Source organism: Triturus cristatus, chromosome 8, assembly GCF_964204655.1.
Source record: "Triturus cristatus chromosome 8, aTriCri1.1, whole genome shotgun sequence".
Classification (NCBI taxonomy): Eukaryota; Metazoa; Chordata; class Amphibia; order Caudata; family Salamandridae; genus Triturus; species Triturus cristatus.
This window is the reverse complement of record NC_140591.1, coordinates 252,186,063-252,203,611: the sequence shown is the minus strand read 5'-3', so window position 1 is coordinate 252,203,611 and position 17,549 is coordinate 252,186,063. Positions and strand designations below refer to the sequence as shown.

Genomic DNA, 17,549 nt, shown 5'->3' with positions numbered 1-17,549 from the left:
TGGAAGTATGTCGGTTCAGAACTACTTGGGCCATCGGGCCAGTATACAGTAGTTTAATCCTTTTTATAAAGTTTGGCCCGAATCCCATTCTTTCCAAGACTGCAAACATGTAATTCCAATCAACGGTGTCAAAAGTCATTTTTGCATCAAAGGACAATAGAACTTCGTCTTCCCCAACTGTATGTTGTCTACCCTGCACCCGGTGTAGGCGCCGTAGTTTCAGGGCAGTGTTCCGGCCTGGAATGAAGCCTGACTGGTCCGGATGTACCAGCCTGGCAATCAGTGGGATAAGTCTATTTGCAAGTAGTTTTGCAAGTATTTTGGCTTCAGCTGTAAGCAAAGAAATAGCCCTGTACGTCTTGCAATCATTGGCTGGCTTGCCCTGTTTGTGGATGACCACAATCGAGGTAGTCGGATATTCGGTTTCGTGGCTTTCTAAATATATCTGGCGAAAGTGAGGCGTCAATTTGGAAGCCAGTGGTTTGAAGAACTCAATCAGGAGCCCGTTTGGTCCCATAGCCTTGCCTTACTTGATATCTCAGATGTCTAGTTGAATTTCCTCCTCTGTGGGTTTACCCTCAATGGAATCCCTGTCTTCTATTGACAGGGTACCTTAATAGTCGAGAGGAGTTCCCCTGCCGCATTAGGCAAGACTGTCACCGTAGATCTATAAACCGATTCGAAATAGGTAGTCAGTGTCTCTGCAATCTGCTAGGGGTCCGTGATTACTTCCCCTTCAGGCCCCAACAGTTGATGCACCCACCCTGACACTTGCTCCCTTTTTTCCAGCCAGGCTAGAAGCTTACCCGTTCTCTCCCTGTGTTCATACATTTTATGGCAAGCCGATTTCTGTTTTGCCTTAGCCGCTTCTGTCAGAAGCTGCTTGTAGTCTAATGTCTTGACTGCTAGCAATCGCTGCGCTTCATTGTCAGGGGACTGCACCAGTTCCATTTCCCCCCTTAGGATCTCCTGCTCGAGTTGGTCAATTTGTTTAGTGAATTCTCTCTTATGACCCACCATTAGGGTAAGGGCCCTCCCCTTGATCACCTCCCGAACGCACCCCATAGGATTTGGACTGAAGTGACCGAGCCAACGTTTTCTTTAAAATATAGTTCGGTATCCTTAATTAACGACTCTCTGATGTGTGGTATTTTAAGCGCCCATGGTATTATAGTCAGGGTAGTTCATCTAGTTGGTGGCCCCGCAGTCATTTTAACAAGAATAGGGGAGTGATACGAAATTCCCCGCACCAGGCAGCGGACCTCGCTAAATTCGGAGAGAACTTGAGTGTGTGTGAACATGTAGTCTATTCGTGACTGACTATTGTGGGCCCCAGAATGGAATGTGAATTGTGTGGTAGAGGGGTTGAGTTGTCGCCAAATGTCTGCCAGGCCAAGAGCCAATAGAAATGCAGCAAGTTTTGGACCAGAAGCGGGGTAGACGGTGCAATGCACCATCTATTGTGAGGTTAAAATCCCCCCCAACTACCAACGTGCTGAGTGGTAAGTCAAGGATAAGCTTGCTAAGATCTTGCAGTGTGGAATGTTGCATCGCAGGTGGAGCATAAACCAAGAGTACATTAATTGTACTGCCTTCACAGGAACCAGACACAGCAGCAAATCTGTCCTGACCATCGGTCCAGGTTTTCTTAACTATATTGGGGCAGTTTTTCCGGAGGAGCACCCCTGTCCCGCGAGAGCCTGAAGTGAACCCAGCATGTGCGATCAGCTGATAACCCCATCTACTCAGTGCCTTACAAGTGTTACCAATCAGGTGGGTTTCTTGCAAAAAGGCCAGGTCTGGTGTCTGTCTCATAAGGTATTGAAGGACTATTCCTCGCTTGAGTTTATCCCCCATCCCGTTCACATTCCATGTTAGGAACTTAAGTTCTGTATGTGACCCCATTAGTGCAGAAATATCTATGAATCGAGTGTGTCAGCATCAGAGGTATACGTGATTGCGTGTACTTCAACAGAGGATGGTCCAGCACCCCGTTACAAGAGTCGTGTGTCAGATGTGGCCTTATGCAAATGTGGCATTGCTGTGTAAAACTAAAACTACAAGCTAAACTATCCTCATCTTCTCATTCTGCCCTCCACCCCCTCCCTGCCTCCCTGCCTAGCGGAGTCCAGTGACCCACTTCCCCAACCTTGCAGAATGCCCGTCGCCCACCCAACCCTGAACTGGGGAAATAAAGGCCCGACCCGCTCCACCCATCCCGTCCCTTGGAAACATACATATTAAATAAACTACAGGAAGCATTGGATAACAAAGTATACTCATCGCAGTCCCAGAAAGCTAGTTCTTGGATCCGAACTGTAGTCCATATCCATCTCTAACCGTTGCCCGGTCTTAGCGAATATCGACATCATGACCGGTCTATATCAAATACCCAGCCCGGACCTCCCGCCATGGGTTGTTACAGCCCCATTGAGCCGTTCTACGAATGTCCAATGGATGTGTCTGATTAAAGGCCTCCCGTTTGCTTGAGGGTGTCTTCACGCAATAAAACTCTTCCCTATCACGGATGGGTCCACGCCCTGGTCCATAGTGCTAGCTCTCATCGCTGTTTACGGGCAGATCGTCCATTCTCTCCAACCTTACACCATCTGTCGAGCCAATCCATCGCCGCTGCAGGATCTGTGAAGAACCAGCTCTTGCCCCCTGCCTCCACATGTAGCTTCACAGGGAACAGCTTGGCATATTTAATTTCTCGTTCCCTGAGCGCCCTTTTCACCTCCAAAAAGGAACATCTCTGTTTTTGGACTTTGGCAGAGAAATCGGGGAAGAAGGTAATTGTACTGTTCTCGAACTCGAGACGGGGGGCACAGTAGGCTACTTGAAGTATATGACCTCGATCACGAAAGTTGAACACTCTCGCCAGTAGGGGTCGCTAGGACGCCTCCCGGCTTGGGTCGACCACCTGGTACATGGTGAGCCCTCTCAATGGGGAATAGTTGGACAGATGTTTTGGCTGTAGGTGCTTGATCACCAAGTCCTCTACAAAAAGGTCCACCCCCGGTCCCTCGACTCTCTCTGGTACCCCTAGGATGCGGACGTTATTACGCCAAGACCTCCCTTCATAGTCATCAAGTTGTGTCACCAGGAGCTTGGTCTTTTTGCTATAGTTCTGCGACTTATATTCCCAAGGTGGAGACATCGGTGACGAGTTCCGTGAGTAACATTCTCTACCTCTTTCACACGGGTGTCCATCTTGCGTAGGTCCACTCTGTGGAGGGAGATGTCCATTGTCACGGAGTCAATTCGGCCCTTGAGTGAAGTGCGGACTCCCTGTATGGCGGCCAATATATCTTGGAGTGAGGGTGGTTCTCGTTCTCCCTCCTTATGTTGGGCTTCGTGGTCCGGGCCCGTTGTTGATTGTCCCCCCTCCTGTGTCTTAAGTGAGGCAAATTCGTCGATCTTCTGCTGGTTGACTGTTCGACCCCCCTTGGCCGTAGCCATCTTGTGATTTTTGACGCGGAAACTACGACTGGAAGGTACTCACTGTCGCCTACCGCAGTAGGTACTACGTGGCCTGTTGGGCTTTCCCCCTTTGCCGCACCACAGCCATTGGTTGGGAGACTCTTGGAGGTTCTAACTGCTTGTTCGGTGTGTTCAGATTTTCTTATAAGGTTGCTGGGCGGATATTGATGCCACGTGCAGCTCCAGTCTCAAAGCCCCAGACTGCTGGACTCCACTGCTTATTGTTAGGCTTTCACCCCTTAACGATGCAAGCCCAGAAAGACCGCGTGACGCAGCTACTTGGTCAGATCTATCTAAATGTGTGGCACCTCAAAATGCAGCTTCTTGTAGTGAGCGGTTAATTTATACAGCCCTGTCTTGCCCCGGGGCGTCCGCGCCACCCTTCCGGTCTCGTGGGAAGATCAAGGCTCCTCAGTGCAGCCGGCCACCACGATATGCTGTAGCCAAGGTCTATTGAGGGGAATCACATAGGCGGCCGTATTGAGGGGAATCACATAGACGGCTGTATGCTTGGGGCCCAGTCTTGGACGGAGGCCACCCGCTCCGTTTGCCGGCACACGCGCAATGTGCTCGCCCAGACCCACCTTCTCGCGGCCGAGCTCAGTGTTGCACAAGCTCGCGGCTGCACCGCACCACAGGGTCACTTCAGCACCGGCCGCATCCCTCGGTTTCGATCATGCCCAGGATGAGCAGTGCAACACCCAACCTCTTTCGGGAGCTCACTCTCTAGGATTTGTATCCTGTAGTCGGATGGAGAGCAGGATAGTGGAGAGATTAGTGGTGCGGGTTTTGGAGCCGCGTTAACGAGCGGCCATCTCCTTCGGCTGTGGGCCACGCACCCCTCATCTCCAGGCATGATATTATTAAATGAAATCTGTCTCTTACAGGGAGCCAGTGTAAGGCTTTTCCTTCCTCCATGTGAGGAGGAACGGGTTCCGGGGACAGAATCCAGCTAGGCTGGCAAGATAGGACAGAACAGTGAGACCCACCGCGCTCCAGTGCTTCTGGGGGCTGAGTTAATCAAGTGGCCCTGCCCTCAAGCAACTCAAGGAGAACTGAGAGAATGGCATGGCATCTGAGGAGCAACATGGGAGGAAAGACACGTATGGACCAGGACCGGGAGCGCCAGCTACAGACAAAGGATGAGAGCAAGAGGACAGCTTCAGTGAAGGAAGAACCGATGGAGAAGAGGCTTCAACATGGAGGGATTGTGAGACAGTCGGCTTCGCCAAGCAAGCAGAGGACACTACAGAAGGAGATTGACTGAGGGAATGAGCCGGCTTCGAACCTGAGATCGGAGGGGAGGCTATTCTAGAAGATCAGGTAACCCTGTGCTTTGCTAGTATGCCCGTCGGTCATAAAAGTGACACAGACGCCCTGGGTCCCAACGCCACTATCCAGGAGACAGGCCGTGGCCAGCAGCAAGTGTCAGGGGCTGCTCATTTGTTTTAGTGGGATTGGTGGAGCACGCGAACCACCTAATAAAGCATAAGTGGGCTGGGAATTGCACTAGGGTGAATGGTGTTCCTTGAGTGCACACAGAGGGGAAGAAACACGCCTTGTTGTGGTGGTAGCTCCGGAGTCGGGTTACATATAGTAAAAACAGAGCTGATCCATTATTTGGGATTCCTTTTGAGGATGATAGTGTTGCTGTATGGCCCCGGACGCTTGGGAGAGGACCCTTGAGTGAGAGCGAAACTAAAGATCAAGGCCAAGACTGACCTGACTATCTGAGCCCGACAACACCACCAGCTTATACCATTGTTTAAATCATTGGCACCTGACCCTTTACCTAATAAATACATTAATAAAAGTTACTCAGTGGGTCCTCATCTCCTTCCACTGTCACACTCTTCTTCCAATCCAGCAATATGTTGGCTACCACATTCTGTATTACCTGAATTCTATGAAGTAAGAGCTTGGGAACTGCAACAGTCTAACTAGGAATTAACTGAGGTCGCACCACGATCACTCTGTGACAGAGGAAAAGCAAGAGGAGGATAATTTTCAGGAAATACAGCTGAAAGAAGCACAGTATACCAGTACTGCTAATCTGCATGTGTAGTGTCATTCTAATGATGGCTAAGGTCTTTATCTTTCTTACTGCTTGACTTAATTGAAGGGTTTAGGGTCTGAACTACTTGTGAAAAGGGGAGGATGCTAGTAGGAACTTGACAAGGATGTATAAACAGTTATTCAGGTAAATGTAGTTAAAAATTCTTTAAGAAAACAAAAAACACATTTTTAAGAAATTATTTTTCCAGGAAAAGGTGACAGCAAATATACTAGATAACATTTAAAAAAGTGAAGAATTAGGCAAAGATACACCATCTTGCCAGTAGCCAAAAAAGTAGGGCATGGAGGGATGCATTTTTTGTGTCCATGCAGGCTTTAAAACTGATAATTTCCTTGGGAGAAGGATTTTGCAGTTGTAACTTTTTAATGCTTTAAAATAGCAAAGTTTTTTTACATACTTTTAATATTTTGAGTCAAATACATTGTTGAAAAGTTAAACATATAATGTCACGACCAGCAACAATGACAATCGCCAAACAAAAATGCAACTGTGTTACAGTGAAGGGAATAATGAACAATATTTACCCATCTCCTCCACTAACCCTTCCCCTTTCATGTTTCTAGACTGCACTCTACCACGTTAGGCCACTATCAACTCCCATACACGCCATCCCCTCTGTCTCTGTTCATTTACAATTGTTGGACTGCTACAGTGTGTTGAGGTAGCAACAGCTACTATATTTCAAGAGATGAAGCGCAGCATTTGCTCCTATCCAAGTGTCATCTATATGTTATCCAACCAGGAGTAAAGATCCTAATCAACTCAATGCCTGGTTATCTCCCACAAAACTTGAGATGATTTATGATCTCTTGCCCTGGGTTCACTGGATCATATTGTTCCCTTCATGATGTGGGAAGCTGGAGGGCTTCCCAAATTATGATGGGATCAATATAGACCAGTTTTAGCGGGGTATCGTTTAGTGCTGTACATTCCACAATGGCCCATTTATGTACATCAGACACCCAGCATCCAAGTAATGTTGCTTTATTGCACTTCCACAACAAAGATGTCCTGCCCATGACCAGTAACAACACTAGACCAGCAAATGTATGCAGCTGATTTAATCTGTTAGGCTCACCATCAGGCCTAATAAATGTACTTATGATGTGAGGAGGTCCTACAACTCCAGGGATCTCGGTTAGTATTGAGATGACCAAAGTCCACAATGAGTGGAAATGTGGGCACAGCCATGTCAAATGGGTAAAAGCTGCACTGTAATTTAGCAGATGTCAGATATGGACAGTAAAAGTATCCACATTGTGTACACATGAAACGGGCATTAGAGAAAACAATTTGGGATGTGATACTGTTCTTTCCCAATCAGCCCCTAAGAATCGCTCCCCAAGTCCTACTACCAACAATTTTGCAAAAACACAGATTTCTCACATGTGGTCCAATTCCTTGCCTAGGAGGATACGTAGCTAATTACACAAAATAAACTCTGGAAATCCTGCTCTCCTACATTATGCTGTTCTCGTGATCTTCATCAAACCACATTACCTGTTACCAGAAAAGGGGCAGTGTCTCAAAAAGCAATGGGGTCAATCAGTGCCTACCAAGGTTACCATATAGAAGATATTTGTCCCTGTGGTACAATTGAATGCCCAGGTTTTTGATGGCACATTTGTCTTAGGCCAGAGGGGACAGATCCACTTTCATCAATACTATGTCCATGGCTCAGTACAAAGATATATAAAAGAAAAACATACACATAGTTTAGTTAACTTTCATAGTCCTCAACTTGAACATTCAGATGTTGGTCATGATGACTGCAAACACTAAAGGCAGAGTGTCTTTTTATTAATTGCCTGCCAAAAATATGTCACAGCATGGCATTATAATATATCTCCACAAACATCTACTGAAATGAAATAGCTTCCTATAAATGTCACCAAATTGTGTTTGGAAAGACTCATAGCTTACCTTGGATTGATTTCTTCAATGCAATGAGTAGGGTATCAAACAACTTCTGAATGAAATCATCAATGACACTCTTCACAGGGTTACAATTAACAGTGATGCAATCCACCTTGACGGTGCTGAAAAAGTAAGTGGATTAAATACTATGGTGCTTAAATAGGAAATCAATAGACAAAACAAATATATTTGTACTGTCATTTTACAATTCTATCTGCTTTGCTAATCAGCTTGAGCCGAAGTGCTACCAATGCGCCAGCATAACTGGACACAGAGGCAGCACCATGCCTGCATTCCTCCCCCTGCCCCCCCTTTATGTAGGTATACCAAGCTGTAGCACATAATACTACAGTCTTAAATTGAAAATAGGTTTGATTTTCAAATTCAAAGATTTTATGGCGGATGTGGCACTTTTTTAAGCATACCTCTATCACATTCAGTTTTTAGAACATTCTTGTGGCATTTCATAAAATACATAGTGAATGTACTGAAATTGCTGAGCTATGAGATTGTCTGATATTTCACCTGAAATGTGATGCAATAAGCTTTACAATTTAACACATTTTTGTCCAAAATGAAACCTGCAAGATTCAAGTCTGAAAATTTGTTAAGACCTGCACACTGTGCTTTATTAGTCCTGCATATATATTTGTGAACATGGAATTTTGTTGCTTTGCTACGAATAAGTAGTGGTGTTGATCTATCGCTATCTGGTGACACGGATTTCTTGGTTAGTGGTATCGTCTTCACATATCTTCTTTATAATTAGAGGTAACTGACAGTTAAAAAATTAATGTTTTTTTGTTGCTAAAACCATTTCAGAGCTAGGGTTGGATGTACTAACAATAAAGGTAGCAATAAAGGTACATCAGCTCTCAAATCTTCATTTCAGTTCTGATTTTTGACTTAAAATCAGACTTTGATTAGAAAGCAGACCTTCATTCAGGGCTGATCTTCATCTCAAATTTGTTTTATAGGACACACTGCTAATCTTGTTTTTTGGGTTCTCTTATAGTTTCCAATAAGCTACACGTTTTGTAACTGACCTGAACGGTCTGTGTGGAATAGATTTCAAAGCCCAAATCAACACATTGAGAACTATATTATTATATAGTAGTTATAACTGGGAATCCTTCCCAGTTGGACATTGACTCACGACAACACTCTTTGTTGGCTATTCAGTGCAAGCCATGCTCCTCCTGACACTCTTTTGGGTTGTACATGACTGGACTATCCAGTTCTGTATGGAACGGGTGTATTTTTTACAACTTGATGCAGCAATGGCCGATCAAGTTCAGATCTGATCTCTGTCAAAAAAACGTCAATGCAAAACATAATGGGCAGATGGAAGCAGACATGCTAATCCTCTAGGACAGCATACACTCCGTATCACAAAAGTTATGCTGGAAACCAAACTTATGAAACATATGAACATTTAAGGTTTGGGAACTCACTGCTGTGTGAAATTATTTGAAATAGGGTTAATGTTACACATAATAAGCAGCTGAGTCACCTTTCTGAAACAGGCTCTGAAAACTGAAATCATATATTTTAGGATTGTATGATTCTTCAGGTGCCATTGTCCGATTTAGGAGCTAGACCACTGTCCGTATCAGATAAATAATCTAAAATTGACAACTGTGTGAACTTTGACAAACTATAAAGAAAGATTAATCATTTTGGATTTTTTAAAAATATTGATTTTTCTATTGAGAATGTTAATTGAATTTAAAGAGGTTGTAATGTTCACATACATAATATTAACCAAAAACTATAACAACAAAAAAATAAATTAAAAAAAAAGAATATAAGAAGCACTTCTGATCGACACACTTATACAGATTGGAACCCACATGTTTCTGGTTACATTTTGTTCTGCATCTTCTTCATTTAAATTTGTCAGTCTGCTGCAAGTCATCAGAATTGTTTGCTAATACAGTTTTAACATCTGCTGTTTTCAGTAGAGACGTCTGAATTTGACCCTAGAGTGTGAAACCACCAGTGTCTTTTATTTTGAAGATACAAAGTATGTCAAAATCAAAAAGAAGCATGTACCCCATGGCAGGTATCCTGAAGGTATTGGTAGTTAGAGGTTGTAGGCCTGTTTCACAAAGGGCTTTCCCACTTGTGGCAGAGGTCTGCACTCATGATGGGGCCCCACACGCATGGCGGAACCTCCACAATGAGTAACTGCAGTGCTGAGGCCCCAACACAAGTGCAGGGTCCTCGAGTAAGTTATTTGGATGAAAGAGGAAGGTTAAGAAATGCAAAATCCACCAATGGCTTCTGCAGTCGAGTAACAAACTAACTTCAATTAGCGAACAGGCCCACTTTAAAGTTATAGTGCCAAGAATGGTTGGCAAAAAGGGAGGCTTTTCTGGACTTAACCCCTTCGGTGCTCATGACGGAACGGTTCCGTCATGAGCCACGGTTGAGCTGTGCTCATGACGGAACCGTTCCGTCATGACCACGCCCGCGCAAGAAACCGTCAGCACAGCGGCGGAATTCGCGCAGCATGGAAGGGGTTAAACAACATTAGCTCTACCAACTGCTGACTTAAAATTGGCACATATATTAGCATGGGAACAAACACTTCAGGAAGACATCTCCAGTTAACAATCGAAATTACTAAGAAAAGACATTCATAAGAGCTCCACTAATACTAAAAATAAAGAAATTCACCATACAATAATTGTACAGCTGCAGTGCTTAATTTGTGCCGGTGCTTAGCACCAGCACTTATTCTTCAGGGCCGGGTCTACACTATGCGTCGGCACGTCATAAGGCATTGTGTTAAAGTAAATATAAAATTACCTCCTGACTCACAGCAGACACTGTTGGTACTGTATGCTTGCACGACTACAGCACATTTACCCAAACACCAGTGGAGTGTGCTTCAGAGGGCGTGGATCTCAAAGTATGGCCCTCCACTTATGGTGGAAATGCAAATTAGTTCAACCATTCTGGAAAGAAGTGAGGACACTCTGGGTAGGGTACTTGGAAACCCCTCCAAGATGACCGCAAAGTAATTGTATTAGGTTTTAGGCCCCCAGGAAATAAATGCTTAAGTAAACCAGACTGATACACTGTTTAACAGGGTCTGAGTGTGACAACACTAGTGTTGGCATTTAACTGAAAAAGCATGGCGTCTCCTTCGATAACACAATGGTATCAAAGGTCATGGACACTATGTGCCATAGAGAAATGTATGCATTAAGTGGAAGGCCAGCAGAGGGAAATCAGGGATAAATGGGTAAATAACTGATATATTAAACAGCGGACCTTTATTCTCCATGTGCTCACCAAGATGGGTGGGTGTGTTGGTCCTTAACACAGGAACGGAGAATACGGATTAAGAATTGCAAGGCATTTGTGAAGACACAATGTGGGGTAGCACTACTCAGATTGGGGAGGGGAGATTTTATGTTTTCTGCTTATAAGATGATGTTTGATAAAGATCAATAAAAAAGATATTTGACAGGACAATCCTAATCAAGAACACAATACTGAGGAAACTTCACTAGGAAAAATGAGTCACAAAGTCATTTGATACTCGAAATGTCCTTTTGGTACACTACATTCTTGTATTTCTATTTCATAAAACATGCCATATTTTTACAGCAGCACTTTCAATACATAATGACCTCAATTCATAAAGAATAGTATGAAAGATGAAAAACAGCAGCCTTGAGAAAAATTGATTTCTCTTTACCTTGGAAGACGTTCTGCTTCTTTGCCCCTCACTTTTAAGGCTTTGAAGTTTTTCTCCCAATCATACACACTGAGAAGGTGGTTGTCCACAAGCGTCTCCACATTTACTTGTCCAATAACAACCCATTCCTGTTAAATAGTAGGGAAACATATTTTATTTTTACAGAAAAAAGAATGAAGCCATGACGTTTTTATTTTAAGAGCTACAAAGACGGCTTGACATGATTACACCCACGTAGCTTTCCCAAACACTTTTAAAAAATGTACAGTGCCCGCTATGCTACATATATATCACAATCTTAATAACAGAACAAACAGTATCATTAAAAACAACCTCTAACAGAGCGTGAGAGCCATGTAAAATATTTAAGTCACTTTCTTCATTAAAAATTCTCTTGAATAACCAGCAGTGAGAAGGTGGAAATTAGTACAGATTTGTGTCCACTGGACTCAGAGTGACCCCTACAGTAGACACCCATAAGAGGGTCAGGAACTGCAGAGAAACCGGGGTTTGGCTAGGAGGTTCTAAGCATGAGACTATGGAGTTGCTGTCAGGCTGAGTAGCCAGGGCTTTAGCCTTAGGCTCAGTACATACACCCTTTGCCTAATAATCACCAGTAGACCACAGACCACAAGTAGACTTACCTGAAGGAGTAGGAAAGACCACAGACTTCAGTGAGGAATTTCGGAGTTACTTGAAGTTAATGGGGAACAAAAAGAGGATGCGATGAGCAAACCATGAGGGGAAAGAGGAGGAGTAGGGAGCTTTACAGGGGTGTAGTCCTAGGGTCAAGAACCGATAGGGGTGGTAAGGATTAGACAAGGAGAGCCACAAATGGGGCTACTTGGAGGGAGGGGAGCGAGATGAAGGAGGTATGGGCCATTCTCATTAAAACCCTGTCCATTCACAATCGGGGTGAATGCAAGCTGAAGGCAGGACCATGCCTTACATGAAGAACCTCTTCTTACAGGCAACAGGCAAGTGAAAACCAGGGAAGGGTGTAGAAGGTGAATGCAGGTTGGGAGGTCATCCCCAACATGAAGAACCTCTTCTTACAGGTGGAGGACTGCACCACTAGAGGCACCAGTACAAGAGTCTATAATGACTTTATGAATTGAAGGGAGACAGCTAACATAGTGAGCTGCGGATAACCTTAAGGACCATGTGCATTTACTTTGAAGGGTTGAACGGAACTTTGAATTGTGGACAATATCTAAACCCCTATACAAACTGTGATATTTAATTTACACCAAAGATTAAGAAAAAAATGAGTTAGATATGATTTGTTCATCTGAGCAATCACTAAATAAAAATGTTTTTGACAAGAGAAAGAAGAGAGCCCAGCCTGAGGTGGCATACTTAATCATAGGGTCACTCCTCACACCACAAGAACTGTTGTGATGTGGGCTATAGCTCTTGAAATAGGAGGAGCTCTTTGATATTAAACCAGCCCTATGAGAGTCTTAGGTGTGGGTGAACTGACCAGAGTGCAAAGAATAGAATGTGGTTAAAAACTATCTCCTAGTCAGACCCTAGAATTGTATTCTGTCTACCAGTAACAGGATTAAAACAAGCATTGGCATAGCCAATAGGTCTCGCGTTTGGGACCTTATAAGTATTTAGTTATGCAGCACAATATCCTTGTTGCAACAACATCAACTGTTGCATGGCTTAAGACTTATAATGTCCCCATGGCGAGACCTATTGGCTATGCCAATGCTTGTTTATTTCACTGCCCTCATCCGCGACATGACTTTTCACTAAGTTTGCCTTCCTTTCTACTCTCCTGTCAATCTGCTGCTTTCTCAACACTAGACTGCACACAGGACTAGACTTCAGCACTCTCCTGAAAATGCACCCGGCACGATTGCCCCAAATGTCCAACAGTTGGAATTTAACTTCACCAGATTTGTGGGAGCTGCAGGGTGCATGTGAGACAGTCCCATATGAGACCTCGCCAAGCAAACAGAACTAGAGTGATAAGGGAAGCCGGGAAGGACGTAGCAAGGGTACAACCAATACAGATATCAGGCATGCACAGGGGTCCGGCCATACATACAATGACTATGAGCTTTAGCCTGACTGGCAACAGACTTTAAAGCACAAAACAAAAAGGAAATATTTTCAAGCAGCATTTAGTTTACGTGAGCGTTATCCATGCATTACACCAAACCCTGATGAGTGGCACTTTGCAAGGCTGCCCAGGTATAATTTTCTGCGTAAGGGTAGAGGATGTGGCATAACGGCCACAGCTGCCAACTCTGAACGAGGTTTGAATCTCGGTGTCTGCTCATCATCCTATGATTCTGGGCAAATCATTTATCTCCCTGTGGCTACCAAAAATAAAGGTGTCCTTGTGTAATGTAAAGCACTCCAATACCTTTGGGTTGAGTTTGCGCTATATAAATCTGCAAAAAAGAAGGTAAAGTTCAGCATGTGATGGGGTGGGGGGCAGTCCAAAATATAGACTGGCAGGGCACGATCGGAAGGTGAACATGAATAACGGGTAACGCTACGGAAGGTAGAGAGTAGTTGGGTGATCGAGGACAACACCACAGATGACCGAAGGGAAAGGAGGGACGGCGAGTGGGAGATGGAAACACCAGAAAACAGAATTAGGGCAGGTGGTAGGTGGTGAACTACACAAGGGAGTCTGCTTAATATGACGCACTCTGGTAGAGTGCTTCCACACCGAGAAAAAAGTAGTGCCTAAAAAAATTAGCCGTGGTGGGACACAAGTAATGCATCCATGCTCTGGGGGCATGGTTGAGCACACAAACAGTAAGGAAGCCTGCAACAGGTAACCACTAAGAAGTAAAGAAATAAAGGTGAGAATGGCGCCAACCAATGGTAAGTAACGGTGGGCGCTATGCCCACCATAAGCTAACAGTAGTCTCGAAGAGACAGAACATGCGCTGTCGGGCCAAGACCTAACAATAGTCTCGAAGAGACAGCGCATGCGCTGTCTAGACGAGACCTAAAAATGCAAGTTACTTCAGAAGTTCAGTTTGTGGATCAGACCCAAAGAGTTTGACATTTTTAGAAAACAAACTTTCAAGTTTCAAGTAGAGTGATTCTGAAAGCCACAAAGTTACAGAAAAATAGAAAGTTACAGAAAAATAGAAAGTTACTAATATCGGCGAAAAAGGTAAAAACACATAGATGTTCTTTTTACCTTATTACAAATAAAACTTGCCTTCAAATCAAGTGCCTTGTTTTGGTAAACCTATTTAAATACCAAAATTGATAAATAATGAGTGCCACACAGAAACACTACTTTATGCACAAATGCAGTGCCGAGTGGCACCATGTTATATAGTACATAAATACTTACCGCCCTTGCAGAGCCACCGCCGGAGGAAGATCCTTCTCCTACCTGGCAGCCAAGACATGGAACTCCCTCCCCATCCACCTACGGCTGACCCAGGACCAGCTCTCCTTCAGGAAGCAACTCAAGACCTGGCTTTTCGAGCAGTAGCGGACCCCCCCCCCCCCCCCCGCGCCTTGAGACCCTTGCGGGTGAGCAGCGCGATATATAAATTGATTGATTGATTACCTAATATAAACAAGCATACATCACCCATATTTCTGCAACTAAACACTGCACCCCAAACAACAGGCCCATAAAACACCCCCTTTCCTGACCGTATACCACAAATTAGACACCTTACTCCTCAATATGTGCGTTTATCTTGGATCCGCAGATACATAAGCTCCTATTCAATTTAAAAAACGAACACTTTAAATCCAGCTCAACATGGAGGTATCTGCAACTTAACCCATTGGAGTTCAGAGCACATGCACGCACCTTGCTGTGCTTCTTTTTATTTTTGTGCCGTGAGAAAAATCCAAATCTGGCCATCACTTGGGCATAGATATGCACATCTGTGCAACAATTATCGCAAATACATTCCTATGGCAAAGGAGAACTTGAGGATCATGCCACAATTCATTAGCAGAACCAGACTACTATTCAATGGCTTTCTCATGCTCATTAACACCCTGTATCAAAACACGTTCAAACCAGCATGTGCCCAAAAAGACAGCCCTACTACATTAAAAAAAAAAAACTGTTATAATAACTAAATAGCCACTGGACATCTGTATCAGTATTCTAGATGAACACAGCCTAAGCCTTTTGTGTTCCTAAAAAATTGTTCAATGTTTGGGCTCTCAGAAACGTGTTGCTCAGCATTCTGTTGAAAACACTACAACAGATAAATATTATTGGGGAGGTCTATCACGTACAGTGAAGTGATTGTAAGAACCTGAAGTGAATCAACAAGCATGGATGGGCTGAACGCAACAGAGCAACTTGCTCGTTTCTGCATTTTGGGGACACTTTATTTAGCTTGGCTTGTCACAGAGCAGATCAATGACTCAATACTTTCAATAAACTAAGGATTTGTTACTACAGTAAAGACATGTTTAGGTCCTCAGCCACTCCCACATCCTATAAAATGCAACCATGCGATAGATACTTTTTATTGTTTCAAGTTATTTAAAACCGCCACATATAAAAGACGCCAAAGGTAAGACAGTTAAAACTGCATGAGGACATAAGATGTACTGTTTAGCCCTACCATGCTTATTTCTATCTATTTAGTACCTCATAAAGTCACCTGTTCTTTGAGTCTTAAAATCTAAATCTAAAACAACAAGCACATCAAAGCGGCCGCGAAAGTAATCGTGATCAAGCGCGGCGCGCGCCTGCGCACAAGCACTGTAGCTCTATGTCAGCCACAGTAGCAAATTTTTTAAGCCCTCACAAAAAGTCTCGCCAGACCAGCGCATGCGCTGGGTCAGGCGAGACCTAAACAGTGAAGTGAAGAAGGGAAGAGATGTGAGAAAGTGGCTCTGTATATACTGTTCCCTAATAGGTACAGGGTGTACAGAGTCCACAGTCCCCCAGAGGCTGATAGAGGTCAAAGTTAGGTATGACCTTACTCTCAAAAGTGGTAGCTTGGTCGAGCAGTAAGGCAGTACCAGAGGACAGTGTAAAGCATTTATTGTACACACTCAGTCAGCAAATGGTTTCACACACTCAATAACTGAACTCTAGGCCAATGGTTTATATATATAAAATATATGCTTGTTTTATTTTTAGAACCACAAAGGGGGTAAAAATATACTTTCTCAGAATGAGAGGTTGAATATAAATACTTTTGTCTTAAGCAATAAATTTGTGTAAACAGTCACAGTTGGTTGCAATAAACAATCCTATTTCCTAAACATAACAATGCATTGAGCTCAATGGTAAATTCAGGTTATTTGTAATAAATTACTTTTCAGATTACTTTTGGAACTCCAGGTCTGGCTCCTAGAACCAGCCTGGGGTCAGTATTCAGAATCAAGTGATGAAAGTCGACTTAATAACTGTAATGATTTTTAAATAATATTTAGCTATTTCAAAAGTTAGCACTTAGAAAATATTTCAAAGAAAACATTCAATGGATCTCTATGGCAAGAAATTCAAATTACAGGTAGAGTACTTTATCGTTACTTTAGTAATCCAGGACTGGGTACCTAGACCCAGGACTGGGGTCCTTATCAAAAGCAGGTAAGTAATTTCGTTTGCAGAAATGGTACGATTTTAAAAGAATATTTCAAATTTGCAAAAATAGACACTTAGAAGAAATTTCACAGAAAAGCAGACAATGGTTTCCTATGGGAGAAAAATGAGTTAGAGGTAAGTATAGTTGTGAACACTTTTCAGGGTCAGGGCTGGGCACCAAGATCCAGCACTGGGAGCTCACCTAGGAGCAGGTGAGTAAATTCGTTTTTGTCACTTGGCTGATTTTTGGTGAATTTTTGCAGTTTTGAAAAGTTCACACTTAGAAGATTTTTGAAGAAAAAGCCAGTCAATGTTACCCTATGAGGAAAATGAAGTTAGCGGTTTAAGGGTAAGTACTCGACTGGCAGAGTTGAAATTCCGGGCATGGACTCAGGGGTCCCCCAGTGTTAGGTAGGTACAGTTGGTTCACCCTCAGCGGTTTCAGGACGGCCGGGTGCAGAGAGAGTTAGGCCCAATGTTATCCTATGAGGGATAGGGGGGCCTTGGTTGGTGGCTGCTGTCTGACAAGCCAAGCGGCTGTGGGAGCTGGGCTCCTGGTCACTTACCCAGGGCAAGTGGGGAAGTAGGTTAGTGTAGAGAGGGCACTGCCAGGGCCACTCGGGCGGCTGGGTGCAGGGTGCTTTTGAGCCTTCGGGCGCTCAATGGAAATCAATGGGAATGTTCCGGTTTGGAAAAAGGCTGCAGGCTCGGGGACGAGGATGTTTCAGGTGCCACCACCACTTCGAGAGGTAAGTTGGGTAGTTGTAGGTTAGGTGGGTACCCCGGGATTGGGCACAGGGGGCCGC

The 17,549-nt window shown here is 44.0% G+C and overlaps 1 protein-coding gene across 1 annotated transcript in view; it reads right to left on the bottom strand.

The window, feature by feature from the left end:
- Window positions 1–17,549, bottom strand: part of DYNC2H1 (dynein cytoplasmic 2 heavy chain 1) — a 1,714,832-nt gene that overhangs the window by 1,407,529 nt on the left and 289,754 nt on the right. Inside the window, exons 18-19 of the mRNA XM_085621461.1 lie at window positions 11,190–11,317; window positions 7,484–7,599 (exon numbers count right to left, since the gene is read on the bottom strand). Coding sequence (XP_085477587.1) covers window positions 7,484–7,599; window positions 11,190–11,317 — 244 coding nt within the window. The remainder of the gene's footprint in view (window positions 1–7,483; window positions 7,600–11,189; window positions 11,318–17,549) is intronic.